General features: G+C 41.8%; 1 protein-coding gene across 2 annotated transcripts in view; it reads left to right on the top strand.

The window, feature by feature from the left end:
* Positions 1 to 3,596: 3,596 nt before the first annotated feature.
* The window catches only part of rilpl1 (Rab interacting lysosomal protein-like 1), a 43,916-nt gene continuing 25,630 nt past the window's right edge, over positions 3,597 to 21,882 (top strand). Inside the window, exons 1-2 of one of the 2 annotated variants that reach the window (XM_034192581.1) lie at positions 3,597 to 4,025; positions 12,665 to 12,812. In XM_034192581.1, the coding sequence (XP_034048472.1) occupies positions 3,738 to 4,025; positions 12,665 to 12,812 (436 nt within the window). In that variant the 5' untranslated portion in view covers positions 3,597 to 3,737. The remainder of the gene's footprint in view (positions 4,026 to 12,664; positions 12,813 to 21,882) is intronic. The other variant, XM_034192582.1, reaches the window with a different exon arrangement.

The raw sequence follows: 21,882 nt of genomic DNA, 5'->3' as shown, positions 1-21,882 counted from the left end.
AAAGACAAAAAGACACCTTTGAGGATAACAGTGATATACGTATATGTATTTTTTTTACATGGGGAAGATGGCTGGTTTTAAAGAGGCATCAAGGAAGCCATCTTTGTCAAGGTGATAAAACTTTCTTGAAACAGGGGTGGGCAGCTGAGATCCCACATCTCTCCCTCCTATCAGTCTATGCTTTCATCTATACCAGTGTTTCTCAAACATTTTCAGACCAAGGGCCACTTAACCGATTAAAAAAAATCTCATGGACCACCTGACTCCCCAAATATTCAAAAATAAGAATAATTTATATGCGAGTTGAATTAATAATGAAAATAATATATATGTTACTATCTATTAGACTTTGCTGTAATTTTTAAATAGTTAGGGAAACAATTTTCAGTTATAATAAAATATTAATTTAAAATGTGATATTTAAGTAATATACACATAGGGCACTCAGGGTCACTCACGCACCACCAGTGGTCTATGGACCACTATTTGGGAAAGACCACAGAGTCTCAAAAATCATTCTCACCTCAATAACAACTCACACCTGAACTCAAGTGACCTCCAGTGACCAAGTAACTTCCTGATGCAACTCCACATTACATGGAGAAATGTGGTAGGGGTGGGGTTTGAACCAGCAACCCTCTGCACTGTTGTAAATACAACCCCTGGCAAAAATTATGGAATCACCGGCCTCGGAGGATGTTCATTCAGTTGTTTAATTTTGTAGAAAAAAAGCAGATCACAGACATGACACAAAACTAAAGTCATTTCAAATGGCAACTTTCTGGCTTTAAGAAACACTATAAGAAATCAGGAAAAAAAGATTGTGGCAGTCAGTAACGGTTACTTTTTTAGACCAAGCAGAGGAAAAAAATATGGAATCACTCAATTCTGAGGAATAAATTATGGAATCACCCTGTAAATTTTCATCCCCAAAACTAACACCTGCATCAAATCAGATCTGCTCGTTAGTCTGCATCTAAAAAGGAGTGAACACACCTTGGAGAGCTGTTGCACCAAGTGGACTGACATGAATCATGGCTCCAACATGAGAGATGTCAATTGAAACAAAGGAGAGGATTATTAAACTCTTAAAAGAGAGTAAATCATCACGCAATGTTGCACAAGATGTTGGTTGTTCACAGTCAGCTGTGTCTAAACTCTGGACCAAATACAAACAACATGGGAAGGTTGTTAAAGGCAAACATACTGGTAGACCAAGGAAGACATCAAAGCGTCAAGACAGAAAACTTAAAGCAATATGTCTCAAAAATCAAAAAATGTACAACAAAACAAATGAGAAACGAATGGGAGGAAACTGGAGTCAACGTCTGTGACCGAACTGTAAGAAACCGCCTAAAGGAAATGGGATTTACATACAGAAAAGCTAAACAAAAGCCATCATTAACACCTAAACAGAAAAAAACAAGGTTACAATGGGCTAAGGAAAAGCAATCGTGGACTGTGGATGACTGGATGAAAGTCATATTCAGTGATGAATCTCGAATCTGCATTGGGCAAGGTGATGATGCTGGAACTTTTGTTTGGTGCCGTTCCAATGAGATTTATAAAGATGACTGCCTGAAGAGAACATGTAAATTTCCACAGTCATTGATGATATGGGGCTGCATGTCAGGTAAAGGCACTGGGGAGATGGCTGTCATTACATCATCAATAAATGCACAAGTTTACGTTGATATTTTGGACAATTGAAAGGATGTTTGGGGATGATGAAATCATTTTTCAAGATGATAATGCATTTTGCCATAGAGCAAAAACTGTGAAAACATTCCTTGCAAAAAAGACACATAGGGTCAATGTCAACGAGCAGATGTGATTTGATGCAGGTGTTAGTTTTGGAGATGAAAATTTACAGGGTGATTCCATAATTTTTTCCTCAGAATTGAGTGATTCCATATTTTTTTCCTCTGCTTGGTCTAAAAAAGTAACCGTTACTGACTGCCACAATCTTTTTTCTTGATTTCTTATAGTGTTTCTTAAAGCCAGAAAGTTGCCATTTGAAATGACTTTAGTTTTGTGTCATGTCTGTGATCTGCTTTTTTTCTACAAAATTAAACAACTGAATGAACATCCTCTGAGGCCAATGATTCCATAATTTTTGCCAGGGGTTGTATGAGTATTAGCTTGTTGAATTAATATGACTAACACCCTTTATAGGCTGGTGTTTATGAATAAATGGTTATATTTGCTTTAGATAAGTTTTCTTGCCACTGGTATCACAGTGGACATCAAAAATAAAAAAATATAATGCAATGGTAAAATACCCTCGTCTGTATAAGCATTGCCTTCTTTATGATTTGCAGTTGTTTAATTGGTATCCCAGTGCAAAGTATAAATAAACACATATAATCATACATTTATTATTTACATTAATTAAGATCCTGTTGTCTTACGTACAATTTGCACATGTTCATTAAAGCCCCTCTATCAATCAATCAATCAATCATAAACATTATTTATGTTTTAATGGTGGCTGCAGTTGGGCATGCGTGTGCGTATACAAGACTTTTTGAAAAGAGCAGAAGTTAGCTTTGAATTAGCGGAAGTTAGCGTGCACACTGACATCTGTGAAATGTCATGTAAATCACTCCAGAGGCGTTATCATGTTACAAAAGCAGCTTTTTCAGTTTCAGAAGTGTTGACTTCTCGCTAGCTTTTACATAATATATGACAAAGAGGTTATATTTACAGACAGAGTTTGCAGCTAGCAAGACCAGCCACTGACTTCACAGTGCTGCTACTCTGATTTAGACATGGGCGGATTGATCCTAATATTGATAATATCGATACCAATGCTGGTATTGATATTGAATGATCCTCGTGTAAAAAGATTGATACGCAATCTTTTTTTTTCTCTCCCGCACGCACTGACTGCTGCACACGCGGATTCATCAAAGTCTACTCTCTGTCTGTAAGTCTACTCTCTGTCTGTGGAGCAGCGCACCCTTGTATTGTGGTTTGTCAGCCCTCTACCTAGGAGATTTTGTTTTAAGTTGTGTTGAGTGATATTTTTTAAACAAAAATGTTGATTGTGATAATAAAGCATTTTGTTGTCACGTACAATGTTTGGCGAAATTCTATCCTAGGTCTTTTGGATCCTTTGAATGTATGAAGCTTAAATATGAAAAAGTATTGGTATTGGTATCGGTATCGATATCGGCAATACTGGGCCTGTATTTACTTGGTATTGGATCAATATGAAAATTCCCGGTATCACCCACCTCTACTCTGGCTGTAACCCCTGCCCCTCAAAAAAATAAAAAATAAAAAATTAAATAAAATAAAATAATAAAAAATAATGGAACAGAATTAGAATGTGACTATTTAACCACTTAAAATAGGTCAAGGTTAGCCATCTCTGAACTTGTCCAAGGCCTGTGTCCCAAGAATGTTCCCTGTGAATTTGAAGACTCTTATAAAACTTTCCAGCGCAGCCATCGAGCAGTGCTTTATTGTGAAACGCGCAACCGGAAGGTGTATGTTCTTCGTGTTGCTTACGTGACGCTCCAACCACAGACGGGGGACAGATTTGACCGGACAGCGATGGGACAAACGATATTATTTGTCCCAAACAGAGTCTATTTCAAAACACTCTGCCGGATAGTTAGAGTGTATTTTCTGCCGTTTACCTTGTAAATAGGATACAGCGAGTGTGACTCGGCGCAGTTTAGTCTCCCGGAGGAAGGAAGTTTGCGGCGGGAAGCGGACAGGAAGCAGACATGGAGGACTTCGGCTCGGCCCTGGAGAAGAATGTGGCGGACCTCACGGTCATGGACGTGTACGACATCGCGGCGGTGGTGGGCCAAGAGTTCGAGAGGATCATCGACCAGTACGGCTGCGAGGCTCTGTCCAGGCTGATGCCCAAAGTGGTCCGAGTGCTGGAGATCCTGGAGGTGCTGGTGAGCCGCAGCAGCATCAGTCCGGAGACCGAGGAGCTGCGTCTGGAGCTGGACAGGCTGCGTCTGGAGAGGAGCGAGCGGCTGGAGAAGGAGAGGAGGCACCGAAAGGTCTCACAGTCACACACACAGCCGAGGGCTTCGGTTCTGTCTTAATCTGTTTAAAGTTTCTAAAATCGGGCTTCTTCGTCAAGTGTTTTACAAGTGGCATAGCGCCTGTAGGGGGCAGACTTCCGGCTTGTCTGCTGGACAAAAACGAATCATTCCTGTTGTGTGACAGGATGCGACAGATCGTCTCCATGGTGATGAGGATGGTTCATTCTCACTGCTGTTCTTAGTATGTGGGACAGACAGACATTCAAAGTTCCTTTGGTTTCTTACTTTTTTTTCACTCAGGGTTCTTCTGCATGTTTATGGCTGGAGACCTCGGAACCACACGACCTCTGTACCAGCGGTACCGATACGATCTCGAAACCATGACAGTCTCGGGAACCACATGTACTAATGTCATACGTTTTGGTCCATATCTCACTTAATATTTGTCCTGACGTGCTAATGTTTTTTAATGTGTTCCTCACGTAATTCTCTTCAAGAGTCACATGTTGAATTTTATCAACAGCACACTGAAAAGGGGTAAATAGTCCCGAAATTTAATTTTAACCGAGTCAGCCTGGAATACATCACTGTGATGGCCAAGTGGTTAGTGTACTTGGTTTCAGTGCAGAGGGTTACCGGTTCAAACCCCACCCCCACCACATTTCTCCATGGAATGTGGAGTTGTATCAGGAAGGGCATCCGGTGTTAAACGTGCCAAATCAACATGCAGATCCACCTTGGATTTGCTGTGGTGACCCTGAGGGAAAACAAGGGAACAGCCAAAGGGACTTACTAGTGAATGTTACCATGTAGATAGCATGTACACGACACTGACTACAGGATCTAGATTTACATATCAGAACATAATGTAAAATCACACTATTTTGGCAGCCGGCCGGCCTCCGCTGATCAATGACACTTCTGCAGTGCCTCAGAGAGCACAAATTTACCCTTTTTTAGTGAGCTGCTGATAAAATTCAGTATATCGGTGATTTTCAAACTTCGGGGGGTGGAAGGAATGGGTATTGAGGACCGGTTCTTTTCAAGAATCGTTAAGAAATGATTTGATCCACTGACATCAATAGTCTTTTTGCTTAACAATTCTTTTATCGGTCCTTCAAAGCGGCTGTTGTTTTTGAGGGTGTTTTATTGGGAAAATGATCATTTCTTTATGTTGATTACAGACCTTGAAGCGGGTTTGTAATCAACCGCTTCTGCAGCGGCTGTTCTTGAAGCTTGAACCAATGAAGCAGTGGGTCGGAGCACTGCTTCATTGGTTCATTGCTTCACTGCTTTTCAGAAGCGGCAAGTCTGCTTCTTAACTCCTCTCAAAGCCATTTAAAAATGTCAATTGTGAGTCACTTTTGTGTGGATTAAAGTCATTAACTGGGACTCTTGTCTTGTTGCAGGTAAGAAATGAGAATTGTCCTCCGTTCTGTTCTCACAGCTCCAAACGCTGCACTGCTCTCTGCTGAGTCAAGTTAGAGTCTGGCCAGAATGAATAAATTCAAAGCGAATCACCTTTTAAATCAAATGACACCTCTTTCCAAATGTTGTAACACAGACAACAAACTACAACAGATTAAAGTTTTTTCCTCCCAAAATGAGACGTCCTGCGTTCTTTATGAATTACGCTGATGGTGACGTGCAGCCGGCTGAGCTCAACTCAGAGGTACGGAGTGACATTCGTGCCATTAATGTCTAAAAGGAAATGCTTTTGAGAAAAACTAGATTTTGTTTATTTCTATTTATGTCCAGAGATCAAGGATCCAGTGACCAATTTCATATTTATTTACTTTAAGACTCAATAAAATGTTAATAACATAGAAAACCTGTAAATCTTAATTTTAGTACACAGAAAATTCACAGGCGGTATTGATAAGGAGAGTCGATAATGGCATCGATACCCATCCCTTATTATTTATGTTAAAATGTGTTAGTTATGCCAAAGACTTTAGAATCACACAGAAATGTTTAAATGTTTAAAAAAAACATGTTTAAAATATGACAAATGGTAAAATTAGAAGAATAGAAAGTTCTTTAAAAACATGTTCAAATGTTTGAAAAGTGTAAAATGTGTGAAAGAATAGAAAGTTCTTTAAAAACACAAAAATACTTTTAAAATGTGTTTAAGTTGTGTAAAAGAATAAAAAGAAATGCACAAAGATGTTGAAATTGTGTGTCGTTGGGGGAGCAGCTATTCATTTGTTCTGTGAGGGGGGGTCACTCTCCCACACTTTGAAAACCCCTGCAGTATATGATTCTTGAAGAGAATTACGCGAGGAACACATTAAAAAGCGACAAGACAAATATTAAGGGAGATATGGACCAAAACGTCCCCATTCTAGTAAACATAATCACTCATTGATAATACAAACTAGCCCCTCAGGTTTGGCAATATAATTCCACATCAGGATTATTTCAAACTTACCTCGGTTAGAATAAGGTCGTTGCCATCAATGGGGTACCATATGCAAACTGTGAATTGCTATTAGGCATATGACACCCATTGCCATTTAAACTACCCAACATCATGGTTTATGCACAATGCTAAGTTTTGAGCTTGACATTGGTCAGTTGCCTCCTGTACAACTTCCAACACCCTGATGTCCCTCTTTATCTCGCGATAATCACGGCAGTTTCTTATTGGATGCCGTATGAAGCTGCATCTCAAGAGACACTTTGGGGGGTTTTTGTTGCTGTATTTTTGTTTTGTTTTTTTAATAGACTTCTTTCTTTGTGTGTACTACTCCTGGTTCTCTGATTGTTGAAGCTGCACTATTTTTTTCAAATGGAGTGCATATCTTAACTATTTATAACTATTTATTGAATGTTTTTAAATATTAATTTTCCAATTATGTTAAACTTTAACATAGTAAATTTATTCAAAAGTGTTATATATATATGAAGAGCACAGTTTACTGTCAAATAAGTTAAGGGGCATAGCTTAAACTAGAACAGCCACAATCCAGAGCCATTGATTGAACCCGCTTAAGTCAATTAGAGGTTTTAACTGCTTCACTGCATTTTGGATTAATTGCAGAGGCCTCAAAGACACCTGATGGTTACACCATAACTGCTCCCCTGGGTAGATTTTAGGGTTTTGTGCTGTATGTATCTGGATGTTAAGGAGGATGAAGTGATTCCCCAACAGTCATATGAAGAGAAGGTGGCTTTGTGGTATCAGAGATGATCAGAAAGGGAAAAGAAGCTTATGAGAGATTGTCCCCATTTTGTGGAAAAAGTAATGGGTAATTGGATGTCCAGCTCCATGTTAGATGGCCACTAAATAGACTGGTGTTTGTTTCCAATTCCAGGTGTGTGCTTCAGGCTATTTGTCTGTGTCCTTGAGTTGTTCCATCTGCATTGTACCAGTGCACCCAGCTGTCCATGGGCAGCAGCCTTGGCTGGGAAAGTAGCCAGCTGCAATGAGCTGGTGTCCTGTGCAGAGCCAATTGTAGACTCTCATCTTCTTCATGTTACAGTCTCAGGGGATAATAAATATACAATTATTTGACATTAATGCTTTGTGATAGAATGCCTCCGCAGGTCATTTATTCCAACTGCAGACAGACTGTACTCGTATAATACTTCAAAATGTTTTTAGCATTAACTACATCTACTGTCACCTTTTGTGCTTTATTACATGCACATCTGTGCAATTTATCCTGTGCAATAATTTTACCATATCTAGACATACGTATTCTTACTTATATTATTTTTTCCGCGTAATCTGCTGACATAAGTATTTATGCACCCACCAGCAAACACTGCAATATACAAATGAATGTTTATGAGTTCAATGGTCGAATATTTCATGAGGTGAAAGCTGGAACATACTATTCAATGAATGGATTAGGAATATTATTGAGTGAGGCAGTCGACAAACTGTAGTTGTTTTTGAATACAGGATTGTAGCGCAGAACTGAGGCCTGTGATTCACTTTGAGTCAAGTTATAAAAAGCCTTCGTGTCAGTTTTTGCAACGGTCAGTGAACACGGTCACTAGTTGACTCATTAACTGTGTCTCATGACTGCTAAAGTGGACGTTTATGGAACCTGTTTCAGCAGAGACTGTATCATCAGCTCCTGGGAAACATTACAGTGGTATTGAGAAATATGTTTTTCTCTCATCAACATGATCAGAGCCATTGATCGTAAAGAAATGTATTAAAAATCTTAACGGTAGTGTAGCATGAATTGATTTGATTTATTTGATTTATTTCAATCAGCAAACTCATGCAAAACAGAAAATAAATGAATAAATAGATAAAATCAAACAAAAAAGCACAATATTGAAAATACTGAAAAAAAATACATGCAGATGAGCGAAAAAGGTCAAGGCTGAAGCTGTCATTTATACCATGTCAATATTAAAAACAAAACATTTCTGTCAGACTACGAACAGTAATATGAAAACAATTACAATGAGTCAACAGTACTTTTACTCTTCAATTTCTTTTACCATTTTGAATACTTTAGTGAACCTTGTAACTACTTAGATAGATTTTTTGTACATTCTTTTAGACAGATTTATATTGGTGCCCTGTTTGAGCTCCAGTTCCAAACCGTTCCACAAATCCACCCCACAGATTGAATTATTGTAATTTTATTCAGATACATTAAATAACAAGACTATTGTGTTAAAACACTCCACCAGGGACGTAATACTTTTTCACCCTCGTAGATACACAAGCCCTGGCAATAATTATGGAATCACCGGCCTCGGAGGATGTTCATTCAGTTGTTTAATTTTGTAGAAAAAAAGCAGATCACAGACATGACACAAAACTAAAGTTATTTCAAATGGCAACTTTCTGGCTTTAAGAAACACTATAAGAAATCAGGAAAAAAAATTGTGGCAGTCAGTAACGGTTACTTTTTTAGACCAAGCAGAGGGAAAAAAAATATGGACTCGCTCAATTCTGAGGAATAAATTATGGAATCACCGTGTAAATTTTCATCCCCAAAACTAACACCTGCATCAAATCAGATCTGCTCGTTAGTCTGCATCTAAAAAGGAGTGATCACACCTTGGAGAGCTGTTGCACCAAGTGGACTGACATGAATCATGGCTCCAACACGAGAGATGTCAATTGAAACAAAGGAGAGGATTATCAAACTCTTAAAAGAGGGTAAATCATCACGCAATGTTGCAAAAGATGTTGGTTGTTCACAGTCAGCTGTGTCTAAACTCTGGACCAAATACAAACAACATGGGAAGGTTGTTAAAGGCAAACATACTGGTAGACCAAGGAAGACATCAAAGCGTCAAGACAGAAAACTTAAGGCAATATGTCTCAAAAATCGAAAATGCACAACAAAACAAATGAGGAACGAATGGGAGGAAACTGGAGTCAACGTCTGTGACCGAACTGTAAGAAACCGCCTAAAGGAAATGGGATTTACTTACAGAAAAGCTAAACGAAAGCCATCATTAACACCTAAACAGAAAAAAACAAGGTTACAATGGGCTAAGGAAAAGCAGTCGTGGACTGTGGATGACTGGATGAAAGTCATATGTAATGGAGGCCAGCAGGTGTCGCTGTGCAGATGTAGTTGGTAAACCTCACTCCCAACAGCTCAAAAGGATTCTCTGGTCACAAGGCCAGAGCCCTTGGTTTTAGCTTTCTGTCCGACTCCCATGCCGGAGCTCGTAAGTTCGTGTCCCGAGGGGAGCGAATGGGCTGAGTCATAACAACACAACGCAGAGTGCAACCGCTACAATGGTGCCGTGACCCGGATGGGAGTGAGTTTAGGGGGGTGAGTGTAACGGAGGCCAGCAGGTGTCGCTGTTCAGATGTAGTTAGTAAACCTCACTCCCAACAGCTCAAAAGGATTCTCTGGTCACAAGGCCAGAGCCCTGGGTTTTAGCCTTCTGGTTAGAGAGTCCGACTCCCATGCCAGAGCTCGTGAGTTCGCGTCCCGAGGGGAGCAAATGGGTGGAGTCATAGCAACACAACGCAGAGTGCAACCGCTACACATATTCAGTGATGAATCTCGAATCTGCATTGGGCAAGGTGATGATGCTGGAACTTTTGTTTGGTGCCGTTCCAATGAGATTTATAAAGATGACTGCCTGAAGAGAACATGTAAATTTCCAGTCATTGATGATATGGGCTGCATGTCAGGTAAAGGCACTGGGGAGATGGCTGTCATTACATCATCAATAAATGCACAAGTTTACGTTGATGTTTTGGACACTTTTCTTATCCCACCAATTGAAAGGATGTTTGGGGATGATGAACTCATTTTTCAAGATGATAATGCATCTTGCCATAGAGCAAAAACTGTGAAAACATTCCTTGCAAAAAGACACATAGGGTCAATGTCATGGCCTGCAAAGTCCGGATCTTAATTCAATTGAAAATCTTTGGTGGAAGTTGAAGAAAATGGTCCATGACAAGGCTCCAACCTGCAAAGCTGATCTGGCAACAGCAATCAGAGAAAGTTGGAGCCAGATTGATGAAGAGTACTGTTTGTCACTCATTAAGTCCATGCCTCAGAGACTGCAAGCTGTTAGAAAAGCTAGAGGTGGTGCAACAAAATACTAGTGATGTGTTGGAGCGTTCTTTTGTTTTTCATGATTCCATCATTTTTTTCCTCAGAATTGAGTGATTCCATATTTTTTTTTCCCTCTGCTTGGTCTAAAAAAGTAACCGTTACTGACTGCCACAATTTTTTTTCCTGATTTCTTATAGTGTTTCTTAAAGCCAGAAAGTTGCCATTTGAAATGACTTTAGTTTTGTGTCATGTGTGTGATCTGCTTTTTTTCTACAAAATTAAACAACTGAATGAACATCCTCCGTCAGGGGTTGTACACATAGACTGGGTTTTTTGTGGAGCAGATTTGAACCTCAAATAGGGCAGCTCTCGATGGCACCATCTTGGCAGTGCCTGACTCCACCCACCTGCCAACCCATAAATGGGCAAAGAGATGGAGCGTGGGCACAACGGGCATAATCTGGGCAGTATAAATGAAGTGTGAGCACTGTCTCATTGTTACCCAGCCAAGCTAAGGCTAACGGGCTATGTAACCTTAGTCAGGTATTGATTAAGGCATATTTTTACAGACTGGATGCTGCTTTTAAAAAATGGGTGGCATAGCTGCAGACATTAAAAACTTTGACCAGCATATTGGCTGTGTGGCATCATCATTGTAGCTAACCTCACCAAACTACTGATATCTGCTTCATTTTTCTACACCAGAATTTGCTTTTGTTGCCTGTCAGTTGCATAGATTATCACCATGATTAGCCAAAAAAGTCATGAAAATCATTTGAACCGTGAGGCATGGATGAAGTAAGAATCCATTAAATTTTGGCATGTCCAGCAAATTTTATTTTATTTATTTTTACATGTGTGTCTCTTGCTTCACTATTGTGAGAGAGAATTTTTTCTGTTTTCATCCATTTTTTTGTGATATAATGCATAAACCATAGTTGTAAAATAAAACAATTCCTGTATTTGGTCCATGGGTTTGACAGACGTTGTGGTCAGTATGGTTGAACGGTCTGTTGTACTCTACTGAGCACCTCGCTACTTTAAAGTAAAATGACAGTGGCATAAAACAAAGGGATGCAGAACATCTTCACACGTTAGAAGATATAACCGCTGCAGCATGATTTTTCCTGGTAAATACCTTGTCAAAAACAAACAAACAAAAAAAACAAGGTAGTTGTTTAATTTTCTGTCAGTTAATTAACTGATGAATCAACTCCTTTTTACAGCTTTATTTGCCATAACAGTGGGCAACAACTGAATTAGTGTGTAAACTCATAAACTCATTATGAAGTGTGTTGTGAGAAGGTGGAACCCAATATGTTGGTGCTTTAGCTGGATGATATCATTCTGACTACATTTGTAAAAAAGTCCCTTCGGCTGCTCCCTTGTTTGCACTCGGGGTCGCCACAGCAAATCCAAGGTGGATCTGCATGTTGAATTGTCACAGGTTTTACGCCGGATGCCCTTCCTGATGCAACTCCACATTACATGGAGAAATGTGGCAGGGGTGGGATTTGAACCCGGAACCTTCTGCACTGAAACCAAGCGCATTAACCACTTGGCCACCACCCCTGCTCTGACTACATTTGTATGTTTGTATTAGTAGAAATAGTATAATTCCCAACTGCTGGCTGAAACTTAATGTGTTGAAGTTAACATCTGACTAATAATTTAAACTACAAATATGTGAGGTGATAGTTGAAGTAAATGTATTAGTTGATTTGCTTTTCTGTTAAGCCGCAGCAGTAGTGGCTGGTGGTATTGATATTTAAGGAGGCAGACCTTCACTTCTTCATGGGCGGGAGTGGGGGGGGGTGCTACTTTTCACAAGGTGTACCTAATAAACTGGCAACTGAGTGTATATTTGAATCCAAATTCAGTAACCTTGCTGACTCTCTCTCTCTCTCTCTCTCACTCACTCACTCACTCACACACACACACACACAGCATGATCAGATGACAATAATGTATTTAACAGTCATGGTGTAGAATCCTAGAAACTGTGCAGGTGGCCGTTCAGAGCGTGTTATTATTACAGTCTGTTAGGCTGTAGCAGCATGTCTGATGTCGATGAACCATGAAAATGCTTTAAAATTTTAAATGCTTTAAAAAAAACGTGTGTGTGTGTGTGTGTGTGCTGTATGAGGACAGGAACTGGAGCTGGTGGAGGACGTTTGGAGAGGAGAAGCTCAGGACCTGTTGTCTCAGATCGCTCAACTGCAGGAAGAAAACAAAACCCTCCTCACTAACCTGTCAATCAAAGACCCCATGAGTGAGGAGGACCTTCAGAGGCATGAGGGTGAGCAGATAGAACACAAACACACACAGAAAACAGTCTTCATCAACTTGATGCACAAAATACAGCACATTCTTCTACGCAGTCTTTATTTTATAGAGTGGAGTACAGGGCAGACCTTGTAGGGGGTTTTTGTGCAAGAAGCAGGTTTCCCCAGTGAATAATAAGGAAGGAAGTTAAAGTTGTGCACTTTTTCTTTGTCTGTAGCAAAGGTGGGAGTAAATCACCATCAAGTCACTCTCAAGTCATGAATTAGCAACTCCTAAGTCAAGTCTCAAGTCATAAGTGTGTGTGTGACTCACTCACACACACACTTTGGAGGCACAAAAACTTTTTTCCTGCTTGTGTGCATTTGCTTCAGTTTTGCAATTTGCAACAGTTGCAATTTTCTGTGTTCTGCTGTATCTGTTAGCTGTTTGAACTGAGCTGTTTGAGTTCTTTGAATTAACAGTCTTTTTCAAGACTTTTTTACTTTTTTTTTACTTTTTCACCGTGCTCCAACGCCTAAAGAAGACCTCTAACGGTCGAAGCATCGCGACGGAGCTCTTTTATCAGCTAACCTTCATCAGCGTTGGCAAGCTAACTAGCTTGCTAACGCTTTCGTTTTTATTTTTATTTTATTTTTTAGCACTGTTGTCGTGCTGCTCCACAGCCTGCCTAGTGGATTTTTATTTTATTTTAGCACTGTTGTGTGTTACCTGTGCTGCTCCACAGCCTGTTCAGTGGATTTTTATTTTATTTTTTAGCACTGTTGTCGTGCGTTACCTGTGCTGCTCCACAGCCTGTTCAGTGGATTTTTATTTTATTTTTTAGCACTGTTGTCGTGCGTTACCTGTGCTGCTCCACAGCCTGTCCAGTGGATTTTTATTTTATTTTTTTAGCACTGTTGTCGTGTGTTACCTGTGCTGCTCCACAGCCTGTTCAGTGGATTTTTACCTGTGCTGCTCCACAGCCTGTCCAGTGGATTTTGATTTTGATTTTATTTTTTTAGCACTGTTGTCGTGTGTTACCTGTGCTGCTCCACAGCCTGTCCAGTGGATTTTGATTTTGATTTTATTTTTTAGCACTGTTGTCGTGTGTTACCTGTGCTGCTCCACAGCCTGTCCAGTGGATTTTGATTTTGATTTTATTTTTTTTAGCACTGTTGTCGTGTGTTACCTGTGCTGCTCCACAGCCTGTTCAGTGGATTTTTACCTGTGCTGCTCCACAGCCTGTCCAGTGGATTTTGATTTTGATTTTATTTTTTAGCACTGTTGTCGTGTGTTACCTGTGCTGCTCCACAGCCTGTCCAGTGGATTTGATTTTGATTTTATTTTTTTAGCACTGTTGTCGTGTGTTACCTGTGCTGCTCCACAGCCTGTCCAGTGGATTTTTATTTTATTTTTTTAGCACTGTTGTCGTGTGTTACCTGTGCTGCTCCACAGCCTGTTCAGTGGATTTTTACCTGTGCTGCTCCACAGCCTGTCCAGTGGATTTTGATTTTGATTTTATTTTTTTAGCACTGTTGTCGTGTGTTACCTGTGCTGCTCCACAGCCTGTCCAGTGGATTTTGATTTTGATTTTATTTTTTTAGCACTGTTGTCGTGTGTTACCTGTGCTGCTCCACAGCCTGTCTAGTGGATTTTTATTTTATTTTTTACCACTGTTGTCGTGTGTTACCTGTGCTGCTCCACAGCCTGTCCAGTGGATTTTTATTTAGCACTGTTGTCGTGCGTTACCTGTGCTGCTCCACAGCCTGTCCAGTGGATTTTGATTTTGATTTTATTTTATTTTTTATTTTTTAGCACTGTTGTCGTGCTGCTCCACAGCCTGTCCAGTGGATTTTTATTTTTATTTTATTTTATTTTTTAGCACTGTTGTCGTGCGTTACCTGTGCTGCTCCACAGCCTGTCTAGTGTCGGATTCCCTGTTTGGGAATCCGCTAGCTTAGCGTAGCTACTAGCTCTTAGCCGTTTTAGCATGGCGGCTTCTCCTGTCTCTCCCGTACTTTTCTGCTCTGGGTGTGAAATGTTTAGTTATTCCTCGGCCTCTTTTAGCAGTAACGGTACTTGTAGTAAGTGCAGCTTATTCGTAGCTTTGGAGGCCAGGCTGGGCGAATTGGAGGCTCGGCTCCGCACCGTGGAAAATTCTACAGCTAGCCAGGCCCCTGTAGTCGGTGCGGACCAAGGTAGCTTAGCCGCCGTTAGTTCCCCCCTGGCAGACCCCGTGCAGTCGGGAAGGCAGGCTGACTGGGTGACTGTGAGGAGGAAGCATAGCCCTAAACAGAAGCCCCGTGTACACCGTCAACCCGTTCACATCTCTAACCGTTTTTCCCCACTCGACGATACACTCGCCGAGGATCAAACTCTGGTTATTGGCGACTCTGTTTTGAGAAATGTGAAGTTAGCGACACCAGCAACCATTGTCAATTGTCTTCCGGGGGCCAGAGCAGGCGACATCGAAGGACATTTGAAATTGCTGGCTAAGGCTAAGCGTAAATTTGGTAAGATTGTAATTCACGTCGGCAGTAATGACACTCGGTTACGCCAATCGGAGGTCACTAAAATTAACATTAAATCGGTGTGTAACTTTGCAAAAACAATGTCGGACTCTGTTGTTTTCTCTGGGCCCCTCCCCAATCAGACCGGGAGTGACATGTTTAGCCGCATGTTCTCCTTGAATTGCTGGCTGTCTGAGTGGTGTCCAAAAAATGAGGTGGGCTTCATTGATAATTGGCAAAGCTTCTGGGGAAAACCTGGTCTTGTTAGGAGAGACGGCATCCATCCCACTTTAGAGGGAGCAGCTCTCATTTCTAGAAATCTGGCCAATTTTTTGGGATCCTCCAAACTGTGACTATCCAGGGTTGGGACCAGGAGGCAGAGCTGTGGTCTTATACACCTCTCTGCAGCTTCTCTCCCCCTGCCATCCCCCTATTACCCCATCCCCGTAGAGACGGTGCCTGCTCCCAGACCACCAATAACTAGCAAAAATCTATTTAAGCATAAAAATTCAAAAAGAAAAAATAATATAGCACCTTCAATTGCACCACAGACTAAAACAGTTAAATGTGGTCTATTAAACATTAGGTCTCTTTCTTCTAAGTCCCTGTTGGTAAATGATATAATAATTGATCAACGTATTGATTTATTCTGCCTAACAGAAACTTGGTTACAGCAGGATGAATATGTTAGTTTAAATGAGTCAACACCCCCGAGTCACACTAACTGTCAGAATGCTCGTAGCACGGGCCGGGGCGGAGGATTAGCAGCAATCTTCCATTCCAGCTTATTAATTAATCAAAAACCTAGACAGAGCTTTAATTCATTTGAAAGCTTGTCTCTTAGTCTTGTCCATCCAAATTGGAAGTCCCAAAAACCAGTTTTATTTGTTATTATCTATCGTCCACCTGGTCGTTACTGTGAGTTTCTCTGTGAATTTTCAGACCTTTTGTCTGACTTAGTGCTTAGCTCAGATAAGATAATTATAGTGGGCGATTTTAACATCCACACAGATGCTGAGAATGACAGCCTCAACACTGCATTTAATCTATTATTAGACTCTATCGGCTTTGCTCAAAAAGTAAATGAGTCCACCCACCACTTTAATCATATTTTAGATCTTGTTCTGACTTATGGTATGGAAATAGAAGACTTAACAGTATTCCCTGAAAACTCCCTTTTGTCTGATCATTTTTTAATAACATTTACATTTACCCTGATGGACTACCCTGCAGTGAGGAATAAGTTTCATTACACTAGAAGTCTTTCAGAAAGCGCTGTAACTAGGTTTAAGGATATGATTCCTTCTTTATGTTCTCTAATGTCATATACCAACACAGAGCAGAGTAGCTACCTAAACTCTGTAAGGGAGTTAGAGTATCTTGTCAATAGTTTTACATCCTTATTGAAGACAACTTTGGATGCTGTAGCTCCTCTGAAAAAGAGAGCTTTAAATCAGAAGTGTCTGACTCCGTGGTATAACTCACAAACTCGCAGCTTAAAGCAGATAACCCGTAAGTTGGAGAGGAAATGGCATCTCACTAATTTAGAAGATCTTCACTTAGCCTGGAAAAAGAGTTTGTTGCTCTATAAGAAAGCCCTTCATGAAGCTAGGACATCTTTCTACTCATCACTAATTGAAGAAAATAAGAACAACCCCAGGTTTCTTTTCAGCACTGTAGCCAGGCTGACAAAGAGTCAGAGCTCTATTGAGCTGAGTATTCCATTAACTTTAACTAGTAATGACTTCATGACTTTCTTTGCTAACAAAATTTTGACTATTAGAGAAAAAATTACTCATACCCATCCCAAAGATGTATCGTTATCTTTGGCTGCTTTCAGTGATGCCGGTATTTGGTTAGACTCTTTCTCTCCGATTGTTCTGTCTGAGTTATTTTCATTAGTTACTTCATCCAAACCATCAACATGCTTATTAGACCCCATTCCTGCCAGGCTGCTCAAGGAAGTCCTACCATTATTTAATGCTTCAATCTTAAATATGATCAATCTATCTTTGTTAGTTGGTTATGTACCACAGGCCTTTAAGGTGGCAGTAATTAAACCATTACTTAAAAAGCCATCACTTGACCCAGCTATCTTAGCTAATTATAGGCCAATCTCCAACCTTCCTTTTCTCTCAAAGATTCTTGAGAGGGTAGTTGTAAAACAGCTAACTGATCACCTGCAGAGGAATGGTCTATTTGAAGAGTTTCAGTCAGGTTTTAGAATTCATCATAGTACAGAAACAGCATTAGTGAAGGTTACAAATGATCTTCTTATGGCTTCGGACAGTGGACTTATCTCTGTGCTTGTTCTGTTGGACCTCAGTGCTGCTTTTGATACTGTTGACCATAAAATTTTATTACAGAGATTAGAGCATGTCATAGGTATTAAAGGCATTGCGCTGCGGTGGTTTGAATCACATTTGTCTAATAGATTACAGTTTGTTCATGTAAATGGGGAATCTTCTTCACAGACTAAAGTTAATTATGGAGTTCCACAAGGTTCTGTGCTAGGACCAATTTTATTCACTTTATACATGCTTCCCTTGGGCAGTATTATTAGACGGTATTGCTTAAATTTTCATTGTTACGCAGATGATACCCAGCTTTATCTATCCATGAAGCCAGAGGATACACACCAATTAGCTAAACTGCAGGATTGTCTTACAGACATAAAGACATGGATGACCTCTAATTTCCTGCTTTTAAACTCAGATAAAACTGAAGTTATTGTACTTGGCCCCACAAATCTTAGAAGCATGGTGTCTAACCAGATCGTTACTCTGGATGGCATTTCCCTGATCTCTGGTAATACTGTGAGAAATCTTGGAGTTATTTTTGATCAGGATATGTCATTCAAAGCGCATATTAAACAAATATGTAGGACTGCCTTTTTGCATTTACGCAATATCTCTAAAATCAGAAAGGTCTTGTCTCAGAGTGATGCTGGAAAATTAATTCATGCATTTATTTCCTCTAGGCTGGACTATTGTAATTCATTATTATCAGGTTGTCCTAAAAGTTCCCTAAAAAGCCTTCAGTTGGTTCAGAATGCTGCAGCTAGAGTACTGACGGGGACTAGCAGGAGAGAGCATATCTCACCCGTGTTGGCCTCCCTTCATTGGCTTCCTGTTAATGCTAGAATAGAATTTAAAATTCTTCTTCTTACTTATAAGGTTTTGAATAATCAGGTCCCATCTTATCTTAGGGACCTCGTAGTACCATATTACCCCATTAGAGCGCTTCGCTCTCAGACTGCGGGCTTACTTGTAGTTCCTAGGGTTTGTAAGAGTAGAATGGGAGGCAGAGCCTTCAGCTTTCAGGCTCCTCTCCTGTGGAACCAGCTCCCAATTCAGATCAGGGAGACAGATACCCTCTCTACTTTTAAGATTAGGCTTAAAACTTTCCTTTTCGCTAAGGCTTATAGTTAGGGCTGGATCGGGTGACCCTGGACCATCCCTTGGTTATGTTGCTTTAGACGTAGACTGTGGGGGGGTTCCCATGATGCACTGTTTCTTTCTCTTTTTGCTCCGTATGCATCACTCTGCATTTAATCATTAGTGATCGATCTCTTTTTCCTGGTTCTTTCCCTCAGCCCCAACCAGTCTCAGCAGAAGACTGCCCCTCCCTGAGCCTGGTTCTGCTGGAGGTTTCTTCCTGTTAAAAGGGAGTTTTTCCTTCCCACTGTGGCCAAGTGCTTGCTCATAGGGGGTCGTTTTGACCGTTGGGGTTTTTCATGATTGTTGTATGGCCTTGCCTTGCAATGTGGAGCGCCTTGGGGCAACTGTTTGTTGTGATTTGGCGCTATATAAGAAACAAGTTGATTGATTGATTGAAAAGCCCATGCACACACACACACACACACACACACCCAAGGCCTCCTTCAGATGCCGTTAAAATGTCCATCCATCCATCCATTTTCTTCTGCTTTATCCGGAGTAGGGTCGCAGGAGCAGCAGCTCGGGCAAAGCCGCCCAGACCTCCTGATTCACACACACCTACCCCAGCTCCTCCAGGGGAACCCCAAGGCGTTCCCAAGCCAGCCGAGAGATGTAATCCTTCCAGCGTGTCCTGGGTCTTCCCCGGGGCCTCCTCCCAGTGGGACGTGCCTGGAACACCTCTCCAGCGAGGCATCCAGGGGGCATCCGGAAAAGATGCCCGAGCCACCTCAACTGACTCCTTTCGATGTGGAGGAGCAGCGGCTCAACTCCGAGCTCCTCCCGAGTGACCGAGCTCCTCACCCTATCTCTAAGGGAGCACCCAGCCACCCTGCGGAGGAAACTCATCTCGGCCGCTTGTACCTGCGATCTCGTTCTTTCGGTCATGAGCCAAATCTCATGACCATAGGTGAGGATCGGAACGTAGATCGATCGCTAAATCGAGAGCTTTGCCTCCCTACTCAGCTCTCTCTTCACCATGACGGTCCGATACAGCGACCGCATCACTGCAGACGCTGCAACGATCTGTCTATCGATCTCATGCTCCATCCGTCCCTCACTCGTGAACAAGACCCCGAGATACTTAAAGTCCTCCACTTGAGGCAAGGACACTCCACCGACCTGAAGAGGGCAAAGCACCTTTTTCCGGTCGAGAACCATGGCCTCGGATTTGGAGGTGCTGATTTTCATCCCGGACGCCTCACACTCAGCTGCAAACCGCCCCAGTGCATGCTGAAGGTCCTGATTTGATGAAGCCAACAGAACCACATCGTCCGCAAACAGCAGAGACGAGATTCTGTGGTTCCCAAACCAGACCCCCTCTACACCCTGGCTGCGCCTAGAAATTCTGTCCATAAAAATAATGAACAGAACCGGTGACAAAGGGCAGCCCTGGTGGAGGCCAACGTGCACTGGAAACAGGTTTGACTTACTACCCGCAATGCGAACCAAGCTCCTGCTGCAGTCGTACAGGGACCGGATAGCCCTTAGCAAAGGACCCCGTACTCCCGGAGCACTCCCCACATGGTGCCCCGAGGGACATGGTCGAACGCCTTCTCCAGATCCACAGAACACATGTGGACTGGTTGGGCGAACTCCCATGAACCCTCGAGCACCCGATGGAGCGTGTAGAGCTGGTCCAGTGTGCTGCGACCAGGACGAAAACCACACTGCTCCTCCTGAATCCGAGGTTTGACCATCGGTCGAATTCTCCTCTCCAGTACTCTGGAATAGACCTTACCGGGAAGGCTGAGGAGTGTGATCCCCCTATAGTTGGAACACACCCTTCGGTCCCCCTTCTTAAACAGAGGGACCACCACCCCGGTCTGCCAATCCAGAGGCACTGTCCCCGATCGCCACGCGATGTTGCAGAGGCGTTTCAGCCAAGACAGTCCCACAACATCCAGAGACTCAAGGTACTCAGGACGGATTTCATCCACCCCAGGAGCCTTGCCACCGAGGAGCTTTCTAACTACCTTGGTGACTTCTGCCTGGGTAATGGATGAGTCCGCCTCTGGGTCCCCAGTCTCTGCTTCCTCTTCGGAAGACGTTTGATGATGGGATTGAGGAGATCCTCGAAGTACTCCTTCCACCGCCCAACAACATCCCCAGTCAGGGTCAACAGCTCCCCACCCGCACCGTAACAACGATACGTTTGGGCCTGCCAGGTCTGACCGGCTTCCTCCCCTCCCAGCGGATCCAACTCACCACCAGGTGGTGATCGGTCGACAGCTCTGCCCTTCTCTTTACTCGAGTGTCCGAGACACGTGGCTGAAGGTCAGATGATACGACTACAAAGTCGATCATCGACCTCCGGCTCAGGGTGTCCTGGTGCCACATGCACTTACGGACACCCTTGTGCTCGAACATGGTGTTCGTGATGGATAAACTGTGACTAGCACAGAAGTCCAACAACTGAACACCGCTCGGGTTCAGATCGGGGAGGCCGTGCTTCCCGATCACCCCCCTCCAGGTCTCACTGTCGCCGCCCACGTGGGCATTGAAATCCCCCAGGAGAAGAATGGAGTCCCCAGTCGGAGCGCTGCCGTTAAAAAAAATTGTAAATATTGTTTTGGATTGATTGATAGAGGGGCTTTATTGATCATGTACAAATTGTACATAAGACAATAGGATCTTAATAATTAATTAAACAAGTGCAAATTATAAAGAACACAATGCTCATACGGCTGAGGGTATTTTAGCATTGCGTTATATATTTTTTAATTTGGAAGAAAATTTATTTGGACTACACAAAACTACAAAGACAGCTCTTTTAAGGTTCCTGTGCAAAAACAAGAAGAAGATGAACAGTTTCTTTTACAAATGTCCTCACATGTGATCGTCTGTTCAGTGGCTGAAAGAAGCTGTTTACTTCTGATTTGTACTTAATATAGTGTGCCTTATAAATAAATGTGGTGGTGATTAAATTAATTTTGCTTCATGTTGTATGAAGCGATAAATGTGGTTAATAATGGTGGGGGTTTTTTTCTTGAGGCATTTTTGGACAGGTGCAACTTATACTCATGTTTGGGAACGGGAAGCACCAGTACAATTGAAACTCAATTGGAAACAAAAATTAAAATAGAAATAAAGTAAAAACTGATGAAATTTGTACAGGTTCCCCCTCAAGATTTGGGGGTGAAGAGCACCAGTACAG

This window comes from Thalassophryne amazonica, chromosome 17, assembly GCF_902500255.1.
Source record: "Thalassophryne amazonica chromosome 17, fThaAma1.1, whole genome shotgun sequence".
In the NCBI taxonomy this organism is placed as follows: domain Eukaryota; kingdom Metazoa; phylum Chordata; class Actinopteri; order Batrachoidiformes; family Batrachoididae; genus Thalassophryne; species Thalassophryne amazonica.
This window is presented reverse-complemented; position numbering and strand designations above follow the sequence as displayed.